General features: G+C 37.2%; 1 protein-coding gene across 1 annotated transcript in view; it reads right to left on the bottom strand.

The window, feature by feature from the left end:
• The window catches only part of COPG2 (COPI coat complex subunit gamma 2), a 142,703-nt gene that overhangs the window by 85,884 nt on the left and 43,832 nt on the right, over positions 1-12,987 (bottom strand). Inside the window, exons 6-9 of the mRNA XM_012473985.2 lie at positions 7,513-7,588; positions 5,721-5,813; positions 4,339-4,425; positions 3,154-3,311 (exon numbers count right to left, since the gene is read on the bottom strand). Coding sequence (XP_012329408.1) covers positions 3,154-3,311; positions 4,339-4,425; positions 5,721-5,813; positions 7,513-7,588 — 414 coding nt within the window. The remainder of the gene's footprint in view (positions 1-3,153; positions 3,312-4,338; positions 4,426-5,720; positions 5,814-7,512; positions 7,589-12,987) is intronic.

Here is a 12,987-nt window from a genome sequence, read left to right as displayed (position 1 = left end):
CTCAATTGAATATTTTTTTTTTTTTTTTTGAGACGGAGTTTCGCTCTTGATACCCAGGCTGGAGTGCAATGGCGCGATCTCGGCTCACCGCAACCTCCGCCTCCTGGGTTCAGGCAATTCTCCTGCCTCAGCCTCCTGAGTAGCTGGGATTACAGACACGCGCCACCGTGCCCAGCTAATTTTTTTTTTTGTATTAGTAGAGACGGGGTTTCACCATGTTGACCAGATGGTCTCGATCTCTTGACCTCGTGATCCACCCGCCTCGGCCTCCCAAAGTGCTGGGATTACAGGCTTGAGCCACCGCGCCCGGCCTCAATTGAATATTTTTAAATATTCCATTTTATCTTCTCTGTTGACATTTAAGATCTATATGTTTTATAAAGATTTTTTTGTTGATTATAATATTCATCCTCAAGAGATTATAATATTCATCCTTATCACAGGATATCATCAAATAACAAACTACTTCATGAATGATATAAAAACTTTACAAATGTCTGTTTTTCTCCCTCATGCCCTTTATACTACTATTTTCATATATTTCACTTCTACATATATATAAGCCCCACAATATGCTGCCGGTTTCAGTAAAAATTGTATATATTTACAATTTACCTACATATTTACCCTTTCTGTTGTTCTTCATTCCTCCTGAAGATCCAGGCATTTATCTACTATCATTTCTTTTTAGCTGGAAAAACTTCTTTTGGCATCTTTATGATGCAGGTATGCTGGAAACCAGTCCTTTCAGGTTTTGGTTTTTGTTTTTTCCTGCTTGAAAATGTCTTAATTCACCTTCATTTGGAAGGATACTTTTAGAGTATAGAACTCTAGATTGACAGTTATTTGTTTCAACAATTTTGAGATGTCCATTTTCCTCTGGCATCCATTTTTCTAATGAGAAATCAACCATTCTTATTTTTGTTTCCCTGAATCTAATGAATCTAATGTGCTGGTTTTTTTTTTTAAAAAAGCAACCTTCAAGCTTTTCTTTCATTCTTTTTCTTTTGGTTTTCAACTATTTACTTGTGATAGATATAACAAGGTTATGATTACATATAGCTTTATTTGTCCTACTTGAGTGTCACTGACCATCTTGGATTCATTTTAGGTTTGTTATTGTTTTTTGAGATGAGGGGTCTCACTCTGTCACCCAGTCTGGAGTGCAGTGGTGTCACCTCAGCTCACTGTAACCTCTGCCTCCCAGCCTCTCATGCTCAACCGATCCTCCCACCTCAGCCCCCCAAGTAGCTGGGGCCACAGGCCTGCACCACCATGCCTGGCTAATTTTTTATTTTTTTCTGGTAGAGATGGGGTTTCACCATGTTGCCCAGGCTGGTGTCGAACTCCTGAGCTCAAGTGATCCACCTGCCTCAGCCTCCCAAAGTGCTAGGATTACAGCTATGGGCCACCACATCTGGCCCCTTTTATTCACTTTGGAAAATTCTCATCCATTAATATGGTTTGGCTGTGTCCCCTCCCAAATACCATCTTGAATTTCCATGTGTTATGGGAGGGACCCAGTGGGAGGTAACTAAATCATGGGGGCAGGTCTTTCCCATGCTGTTCTCATGACAGTGAATAAGTCTCAAGAGATCTGATGGTTTTAAAAATGGGAGTTTCCCTGCACAAGCTCTGTCTCTCTTTGCCTGCTGGCATCCATGTAAGAGGTGACTTGCTCCTGCTTGCCTTCCGCCATGATTGTAAGGCTTCCCCAACCACGTGGAACAGTAAGTCCATTAAACCTCGTTCTTTTGTAAATTGCCCAGTTTTGGGTATTTCTTTATCTGCAGCATAAAAATGGACTAATATATCCATCATCTCTTCAAAGATTTACTTCTGCTCCATTCTGTTTCCTTTCCTTCTGAGACTCGTTATAAAAGTATCAGACTTTTTGATATATTCCCTAGGTTTCTGATGTTCTATTCTTTTATTTTCTTATTTTTCTCCCTATGCTTCAGTTTGGACAATTTCTACTGACTTGTCTTCAAGTTCTCTAACTTTTTTTCCACTGTGTCCAATCTGCTATTAAGTGCTTCAAATAATTTTTATTTTTGACATTGTATTTTTTGGTTCAATATTTTTTTTCTAGTTTCTATGTATCTATTACGTTCCTTACCCATTTACACATTTTGTCCATCTTTTCTACTCTTTAGTGGAAAGATGTAACTTACAAAAGTTACAAAAGTTCACTTTACAAAATGGTTTTAGTGTTCACTTTACAAAAGTTGTTTAAAAGTCACTGCCTACTAATTTGTATATTTGGGTTGTCTGTAAGTTGGCTTCTACTAACTGCTTTTCTTCTTCTTGTTTATGGGTCGCATGTCCCTGCCTCTGTCTTTTTTGACTGTTTGCTAGACACTGCCTGTAAAGGTGCAGTAGAGACTGATGTAAATAATACTTATCATTAGAAAAGTGCAGGTCCTTTTTCATTTTTAGCAGCTAATAATTGATCTGGGTCAGGACTTTGCTGCAGCTTTAATTAGATTCAGTTATCTGCTGTTTGCAAATGATCTGAGAAACAGAACAGGCTTCCCCTTTCAGTAGGGCTTTAATAGTAGAGGCAGATTCCAGAGATCTTTCTCTGTGACATCTCAGTTTACCAGGTCACATAAGAAATCTTTGTTCTGGAATTCAGCCGTAAACCTTTCAGGCTGGGGAAGGGGTCTTTTTTGCTCCCTAGATCCATCCCCAGATTATATACCTCAAAAGATCTCTCCCTTTCCTGCTCTTTCCTAGCCTTCAAAAGGCTCCTAAAGTATACTTGGTAAGTCATATGTGCCTCAGACTTGCAGAATGATCTCGGGCAAATCACTAAATATAGTATTTCAACATCCCATCTAAAAGGGATAGATGGAGTAATTCTTAATGTCCCTTCCAACTTTCATATTTAATTATCTACATATCTTCTGATCAATGCATATTTTTTGTTCAATATCAGTCTGTTAATGTGCTATTAATAACGTACACATACAAGAGCATACATTAAGGCAAAAAAAAGTTACTTGAAATTCTGTAATTGTTTTAAATTAAAAAACATCGAATTCATCTGTAAAGTCAGCACTGCCTAAAAAATATTCATGAAGGAAACAAACTCTAAGGTATATTAACTTGCAAATAGAAAATAACTCAAGTTTAGGAGAATACACCTACCCATCCTCAGTTTCTTTTAGTAAGCGACTGGCAATTCGGATCAGCATGCAGTAAGCAAACTGTGACTTGAGACCAGATTTAGTAAACTTATTCAACATCTTGGAAACAGCAAGTCGATCATTCTTTCTCAGGTGATACAGGACTCCCAATGCATGGTACTAAAGAACATGAAGAAGGTAGCACATGGATTAGAAAGATGACAAAATATTTACACAAAAATAGAATCAGATGGAACTCAATTAAAAATTTTTTTAAAATACTCAAGTCAAATGTACACAAACAGAATATCTTTTTCACACTGAACTAAACACAGGCAAGATGAAAAGGATAATAGTTTCTAATTTAGAAGCTGTAAATTCAGACTGGACACGTATAAAGGAGGTGACATACAATCTGAAGATGGTCCTAGCAGGTTCAGCACTGGCTCACGCATCCTTAGTACACACGCTCACAGGTCCAAGGCTTTACTGGTGTTATCTGTCTCTATGAGTGGCTTTACATCATCTGTGGCCACTTTAGTAATTAAAGGACTAATTTCCTAAAGCAGGCTGTAAGAGTGTCATTATCTTGATGCTTTGTATAAAAACACATGATCAGAGTCAAGAGAACAAGAGTGCTTTCCAAGGGAAAAACGACTACTCTGTTTCCTATAACAATATGCTACCATAGAAGTTATAAACATCAAGAGGGCATAAACACCCTCTCAAATAAAATGGGGTACTTTACATAAAATTTCCACCTAAGAATTTAACCTTGTTCCTCTTAATAAAGAATAATCTAATAAATGTCAAAAGAAGCTCTTTTTGACAAAAGGGTTTCAAAGTTTCATTAAGTAAAAGCTGCTCCTTACTATTTTTATAATGTCTATAATCAAGGCCTCAGAAGGAGTTCAGTATCTTCTTACACAAATTATTTTTCAATTAAAAGACTACAATGATCATCTCAATCTACTATTGAATTTAACAATCTTTCCCAAATATTCCTACAAAGCATCATCTAGCTTCTATGAAACACTTGAGGGGCAGTAATCATAATTAGTGAGATTCCTACTTCATATACATACTAGTAGCTGCTTAATTTTCCTTTAGTTAATGCTTATCTAGAAACTCAATATACTGCCCCTAAAATACAGGTTTAAAGAATGCTGACCCTGAGACATAAGCTAATGTGATTAAATGACAGTACCTGAACCATAATATTATCACTTGATGCAGCTTCTTGGGCTTCATTGATCCAGCGCTTAACCACATCATAGCTTATCTTCATCATGTGCTAAATACAGGGGAAAAAATAACGCATGGTCACTAGAAACTTAGAAACATGAATTAGTTTTCTTGGAAAATCACTAACAGACCTATCCCAGGAGAAAGAAAACTATGTAGCTCTTATAAGTCTATTTTGTGTCTCTATTGCTGGGGTAACTGATAAATCATAAGTTGCCTATTTTCTCCTATACCCTTTACAAAGGTGAGTATATAGAGGTGTGTAAAAGGAAGTAATGAAAGAGGAAGAACAGGATGAGGATGGTGCTTAAATAACGTTATCATTACAAGCTTTACTTCTAGGAAACTTCCCTGGAAGAAAGAAAAAGAGTATTAGTATATTCTCTGCTATGAAACTCAACCAATTATCTTCCAGAATTAGAAACTCTTGTGATTTAGATGTCTTACACATTCACACATATGTAACTGACATTAATCAAATGCAATGTGATAGGTTTTAATGTATAAATTGTGTTCTGTTGAAAAACTGAAAGAAAAAAAATTACTAAAAAAAAAAGACTACTTACTGGGAGGAAATTCAGAAGTGGGGAAGGAAACTTTGAAGGATACACGTAGACAAAGGGCACCAGAAAAAGCAGAGGACAAAGAGACAAGTAGTAGAAGCATAAAGGCAGGTGATAAAGAAGATTTTAAATAAAAGGGCCCTAGGTTTCTTCCCTGTCCCATACCCCACACTTACCCCTCTTTTATTATGTATACAACATAACTTTTAAATTTCTAAAACCTTTCAAACATATGACAATTTTATGTTTTTAATTCTTCAATGATCCTCTAGATCAGCAATCTCCAACCTTTTTGTACCAGGGATTGGTTTTATGGAAGACAATTTTTCCACTGACAGAGGGCGGGGGGATAGTTTTTGGATGAAACCATTCCACCTCAGATCATCAGGCATCAGTTACATTCTCATATGGAGTTGGCAATCTAGATCCCTCGGCAACCTAGATCCCTCACATGCACAGCTCACAATATAGCTTGCACTCCTATGAGAATCTAATGCCACTGCTGATCTGATAGGGAGCAGAGCTCAGGCAGTAATTAATGCTTGCTTGCCTGCCGCTCACCTCCTGCTGTGCAGCCCAGTTCCTAACAGGCCACTGAACAGGACTGGCTGAAGCCCTGGGGTGGGAAACCCTTCTCTAGATAAAACAAACTTGGATAAAATAACAGAGGTGTATACATATTTTTAACTGTCTCATTTGTGAGAGAATCATAGTGGTACTTTGTTTTTGCAAATAGAAACTGTACCATCCATAAGAAGTAGGAAGCTGCTTGCTCACTTACCAGGGAAGATACCAGTGCTGAACTGGATACACTGGAAACTTTATCCACAATGGCCTGCTTCATGTATCTTTCGATGGCTTGCAACATTGTTCCCTAATAACATTCAAAAAGAAAAAATTGTTGAGGAAAAACATTTTTATGCAAAATTACTATTAATCCTTCAAAATAATTTTCAAAAACCAATCACGTATTTGTTTCTGTGCAAATATTTAGAATGCATTAAAAGGATAATGTAGTAATAATATCCCGAAGGGTAGAACCCAAACAACTAAGTTGAAGCTTTAGGAAAGAATATTTAAGATTATATGTAAAGAAGAATAACTGTTCAATGATGAAATAAACTGTCTCAAAATGTAGAATCTCAGTTTGGAAGAAATATACAAGTAGAGGCTGAACCGATCAGGTATGTTATAAAGAAATTCCTATAGGCAGATGGAGCCTGCTTTTGAAGTTATGAAGATTCCTCTATGCGAAGGGCATATATTACACATAGATCCCAGAGTCCTAGAAATCAAATGTAATCTCTGATTATCTTAGCTATATAAATAATTAAATGTATAGTATACTACTATAGTGAGCACTCAATGTGAAATCCTCCGGAAACACAGTTCTTTTTAACTTTAAGTGGGTAAAAGCACTGGGGAGGTGGTGGCAGATAAAGATGAGTAAAAAGACTAAGAGCAATATTCAGATGAAAAAAAAAGTTTTATTGCTAGCACTAGCATGGTCAAGTCTCACGCTGCTACCAATTTAAGGCTAAAAATAAATAAAAACAACCACAAGAAAACAACAGTGCAGCAAAAAATATTAAGGCATTTCTATTACTCCTTTTAAGATCCAGATTTACCAGATGTATAATGTGGTCCTGCTCAACTTTTAAAACTTGAGAAGGTTACAAACATACACCTAAAATATAACCAAGCATGAGTATATAGCTATTATTCAATTTGCTTGGTAATGCCTGGCCTGCCCTTCCTTCTCAGAGTTTTCAGAAACAGACAGCCTAACATACTACATGACCTCATCTCTCCAGATACAATGAACTGGATCAATGTTAAACACCTGACTCAGACACAGGTGGATACAAGCTACTGGCCTATTGCTGGCTAATCAGATTCTCTCTCATAAATATTTGAACGAGAGGGCCTGTGTCTCACACATGATGGATCACCACAGTAAATGGCCTGGCCAACATAGTGAAACCCCATCTCTACTAAAAATACAAAAATTAGCTGGGTGTGGTGTGGGTGCCTGTAATCCCAGTACTTGGAAGGCTGAGGCAGGAGAATCACTTGAACCCAGGAGGCAGAGGTTGCAGAACCCAGTGAGCCAAGATGGCGCCACTGCACTCCAGCTTGGGCAAAAGAGCAAGACTTCAACTCTAAAAAAGAAAAAAAAATTTGCTGTTGAATTCTTAAAGCTGCCCAATTTCTTGCATTGGTCTAGTTGTAAGCTTTACCTCAAATTCTGAGAGATTTGTGTCCTATAATAAAGCTTTTTCTTTTAAGATAAATTTGAATGGGTTTTTGTTTCCTGCAAGCAATGTACTCTCCTCACCACAACAGTTCAAGAGGGCAAATAAAGTGAGAAAATGGACTAACATAAATAAATGAAAGGAAAAAAAATCTGAAGAAAAAAGAAAGCCTGGAGCCACAAAAGCCTTTCTGGTGATCATGTTTCTCTTATACTGAAGATTCACAAAGTCAGACTAGGAAATCCTACTCAATCTACATGGCCACTCACAGATAAGCAGAGTGTTCCATTTGATAACTCAGTGAAACAGAGAACTTACATCAGTGATTCTGCAGAGAGCCCTGATGGCCGGGCCTCGGTATACATCTTCTTTTCCAGTCATGTCCTTAGTCAGACTAAGAAAAATCAAATTGGTTAACATAAGATCAATTAAAATCTCTCCCATGGAGTTTGCCCCTAGCCAATTTCCAATTGTCCCATAATTATCTTAATGCAGCTACTGATTCAACAAATATTTATGGAGCATATTCTTTGTGTATGTGCTAAGACCACTGTGTAGAAGACTGTTCTAACCCAAGAATATAGCAATGAGCAAAATTAGCAAAAGGCAAAAGTCCTTTGCCTTCACGGAACTTACATTCTAGGAGGAAGAAAGATAATCACATAAACAAAACAACCCCTTCCCCATAATTTTTGATACTGATAATTGGCATAAAAAATAAACTAAGGACAATGGAATAAAGAGCCCTAGTCTGACATATGCCCCAATCCTAAAATTCCATTAGACTAGACATAACTTTTGAAAGGAAATCAACAAAAATAATTAACTCATGACGTATCTCTCCTTGGCATAGCTTTCTAAAATTATCAATGGCTTCAGATCTTTCTGCCGAGCTTCAAAAACAGGCAGAGGTGTGAAGTGAGCTACAAAATTCCATGTCCAGGCTTTAAAGTGGTTTTTAACCTTTACCCTCCCTTCTTTTGTGCCTCATGCATTTATACTACCCCTTAAACTAACTGTCAATCTCTCCACTTCCTCAACTCCTCTCACATAATCCAAAATTACTTGCAACTCTGACGCCATTAGGACACCAAGAGGAAGAAGTTTTGACTGATAGTCCTTCAATTTTTTTCTTTTTCCAATTAGAAAAGTAATTTGGCCAGGTTGGGTGGCTCATGCTTGTAATCCTAGCACTTTGGGAGGTCAAAGTGGGAGGATCACTTGAGCCCAGGAGTTCGAGACCAACCTGGGAAACATGGCAAAATCCCATCTTTACAAAAAAATATAAAAATTAGCCTGGCGTGGTGGCATATGCCATATGCCTGTAGTCCCAGCTACTTGGGAGGCTGAGGTAAGAGGACTGTTTGAGCCTGGGAGGCAGAGGTTGCAGTAAGCTGAGATGGTGCCACTGCACTCCAGCCTGGGTGACAGAGTAAGACCCTATGTCAAAAAAAAAAAAAAAAAAAGACATTTTGCTTAGAAGTGCCCTGTACTTAAAACGTTTTGTAGCATGGGCATTTTTCCCTGATGCACTTTTTCTGGTTCTGTCAGATGCAAGCTTGGTTTTCTGGATTTCCAAGAAATTCTATGAACTAGCTGAACATTCAGTAATTTAAGTGCCAAGGGCTATGAATTTTCCTCTCAGCATAGCTTCATTTGAAACAATAGGTTTTCATCATCAGATTTCAAAATACTCTGTAATTTCAATTTTCACTTACATGCTGGCCCAAAAGTTGAGGTTTTTCTTTTTCTTTTTCCATTTTGACATATCTGGGTACTATCTGTTCATTTTCTTCTCAAAAACAAATGTATAATCTGATTGCATTGTAATGACAGAATTAAGTCTCTATTTCCACTTTCTGGAATTAAGGCATTTTCAGGGGCTGAATGTTGAGTAATTTGTAAGTGTTCAATGAACATTTGTAAAGGTGACTTTTCTATTATAAAGGTAAGGTTTTCATAAGTAGTCATTAATCTGTATCAAGTACATTATTCAAATCCTTTACACCCTTAGATTCTTCCTTCTTTTTATAACAAGGGCTGATACTATTTTGTTCCTATTTATATTTTTCATGATTTTTGGCTTATGTACTTTGATGCTACATAATTAATAAATAATTCATGACAGTTTCTCCTCATTTTGGATATTTATAAAGTACCTCATTTCTGTCTCATTCAAAACTTTTTGCATTTAACTCAATTTTCTAACATTAATACCTTCACCCAAGCCTCCTTTCAGTAGTGTTTGCCTTATATGCTTTCACCAATCCTTTTATATTCAAATTGTGCTTCACATTGTTTTATATACATCACAATATGTAGCATATAGTTAGTTGTATTTTATTTTTAAACTAATCTGTATTTCTTTTAATAAGCAATGTTCGGTGTTAATTCTGTAAATTTGTGTTACATCTCTATTTTTAATACTTCCTTTGTTTCCTGTAAGACAGTGTTATCCAACAGAACTTTCTGCAATGATGGAAAATGTTCCACGTCATTCAATATAGTAGCCACAAGCTACATGTGGCTAACAAGCCCTTGAAATATACCTAGTATGACTAATGAACTGAATTTTTAATTTTAGGTAACTTCAATTAATGTTCACTATAACAGCCATATGTATCTAATAGCTATCTTATTGGACAATACAGATGTAAGAATGTGTTCTGTTTTCCTAAGTGAATGTGTTTTCTTTCTGAAATCTGGGAGATTTACACTCCAATTTAGTTCTTTTTATGGCTGCCATAAAACTTCAGATAAAATAGTTAAGCTATAAAAGCAAAATAAAATAAAGAAATAATGCACATAAGCTTTCTCCTCTCTCATCTGCCCTCCCGTGTATCTCTAAATTTTTGTATTTTTTTAATATTATCATGGATTTATATCTTGACTCACAATTCCTACAGCAGTTTAACCTTACTTATTACTGAATAAATTCAATGCTCACTGCTAATTCATTTCCTGTAACCCTTGTATTACAGAATTCACTCTTTTAACTTTTGGATTAATATAACTTCAATGTTTAATTTTACTTTTGAAGAAAAGCTCCTAAGTGTTATGGTCCCTGAATTCTTTCCGTGTGGAAGTCTTTTTGTTGTCCCTGTACTTGAATGACAATTTGCTTAGCTGTATTATTCTGGTATCACATGTTCTTTTTCTCGAAACTTTGCAGACACTGTCCTCATTCTTTTCTGACACTGAAAACTGCCATGAGTGGCTGAAGTCAGACTTAGTTTTTCTCACTTTTAAATGACTAGCTTTTTCTGCCAGAAGTCTTAAAAATTATTTGTTTCTCTCCGCAGTACAAGTTAACCAAGATGCATCTTGGTGTTAGTCATTCTGTTACAATTTTTTGTTGGAATACAGTAAGCTATTTTAATATGTAGATATGTTTTTAAAAGTTCTTCTCATTTTTAATGTTTTCTTTATCTATAAATAGGGTTACTACTTCAGCAATGTCAAAAGTTTTGCCCCCTCACCTCTATTAAATGGCTTTAATCTTTTTCTTTTAGTTCAGCATTTCAATGAGTGTCTATTATATGTCAGACACTGCTCCAGACATTTAGGGTACTTTAATAAACAAAAGAGACAAAGATTCCTGCCCTCAACAAGCATACATTCTGACAGGGAACAATCTAGTAAAAACGTCAGGCTTTGCAGGCTATGTGACCACCCCGCAACCATTCAATTTGGTTGCTGTAGCATAAAAGCAGCCATATACAGTTACCTACACAATCCTCTGGCTCACAGAGTGGAGCTGGGTGTCCCAGGGGTTATTTCCAACTCTTGAAACCTAAAAGTCCACTTGATTACATTTAAAAATTGTCTGGTGCTAGTTGACTCCTTTCTTTCCTCCCATTGTCTCCTTTTCCAAATGGGAATGTATATAATTTTTATTCTATGCCTACCTCACCACAGTATTTCAGGGGCATATAACTTGTTTTCTAGTTTCACAGGTCCATCAACAAAGAGAATTCTGTCTCAGGACGAATTATACCCAGAAACTTACCTATACTGGAGTAAGATGATTAGATGATGAGATTTGGGACTTTTGAGCTATGATATTTAAAGAGATTTTGGACCTGAGTTCATGCAATTGAGCTACGATATTTAATGAGACTTTGGACCTGAGTTCATGCAATTGGTTTAGATCTTGGAAGATGACTATAATACAGTGAATGCATTTTGCATGTAGGATGGATGTAAATCCTTAGGGACCAGACGGAAGCCTGTGGTAAGCTAAATAAAGGACCCCAAAGACATCAAAGTCCTATTCCCTAGAACCTGTAAATGTACCTTATGTGGCAAAAAGTGCTTTGCAGACGTGATTAAGTTAAAGACACTGAGATGGGGAGAGTAAATTGAATTATTTGGATGAGCCCTAAATGTAATCACGAGTGTCCCCATAATAGCAAGGCAGAGGGAAACTTGACACAGGAAGTATATGTGACAATAAATCAAGAGACTGGAATGATGGGAGGGGGAGTTAGGATTCTAGGAATGCAGATAGCCTTAGGAAGCTAGAAAAGGCAAGAAAACAGATTTTCCCCTAGAGCTTACAAAAGGAACCAGCTCTGCCTATACTCTGACGTTAGCCCGGTGAAACTGATTTTAAACTTCTAGTCTCCAGAACTGTAAAAGAATTTGTGTTGTTTTAAACCACCAGATTTGTTAGGTTACTAAGTTTGTGGTAACTTATTACAGCAGCACTGGGAAATTAATGCACAGGAATGGCATACTTACTCTGAAAGAGTGTTTGTAAATATTTTAGACTTTACAGGTTATATGATCTCCTCACAACTACTCAATTCTGTAGCTATAGCACAATGGCAGTTATACACAATACAGTAAGAAATAGGTGTGGCTGTGTTCCAATACAACTTTATTTATGGCCAGGCACGGTGGCTCATGCCTGTAATCCCAGCATTTTGGGAGGTTAAGGCGGGCAGATCACTTGAGGTCAGGAGCTCAAGACCAGCCTGGCCAACACGGTGAAACACTGTCTCTACTAAAAATACAAAAAGTTAGCTGGGCGTGATGATGCGCACCTGTAACCCCAGCTACTTGGGAGGCTGAGGCAAGAGAATCACTGGAACTCAGGAGGTGGAGGTTGCAGTGAGCCAAGATCATGCCACTGCACTCCAGCCTGGGAGACAGAGCGACATTCCATCTCAAATTAAAAACAAAAAACAAAAACACTTCATTTACATGGTTTTGGCCAAGGACCACAGTTTGCCAACCCAGGTTCTATACCTCTGTCATACCTTTAACTGTCCTGACAACAAAGGCTTGCATAAAGAGAGTTTATTTGGGAAGGTGTTCAGAGGGAGAAGTGAGTAACAGGGAAATGAACAGGGAAGGATGTAAAAACAATATAAAGACCTTTTTTGAGTGGGCCACTGGTGCTGGCAATTGGTTACTTAATGAGCAATCTTCTGAGGAGCCTTATGAAATACATCTCAGAACAACTAACTGTTAGCCCCTTGCTAAATGTTAACCCCAGAGTATTAACTCCCTAATACTCCTGGGGAGTACACATGTGAACTGAAAGTGAATCTGAGTAGGCAAAAAACAGTGCATACTTGAAATAAGGCAATAACAATGCAAGTGAGCTGAGCCCCACAGAGAATTGCTCATCATGCCACAGCTGGAATCAAAGTAAGGCCTGAGACCATGTGAAGTGGTTCAAAAGAAGCATCCAATACAGTCTACCCTTTCCACCCCTCAAATTTGTTCATGTCCTCCATTAAGTCTAATCTATCATGGAGGCTTCAAGATGATAGCAGTGACTAT

The sequence above is a fragment of the Aotus nancymaae genome, unplaced genomic scaffold (genome assembly GCF_030222135.1).
Source record: "Aotus nancymaae isolate 86718 unplaced genomic scaffold, 86718_ANA_hifiasm-v0.15.2.pri h1tg000002l, whole genome shotgun sequence".
Lineage (NCBI taxonomy): Eukaryota > Metazoa > Chordata > Mammalia > Primates > Aotidae > Aotus > Aotus nancymaae.
The sequence above is the reverse complement of the archived record's forward strand: the minus strand, read 5'-3'. Positions and strand labels throughout refer to the sequence as shown.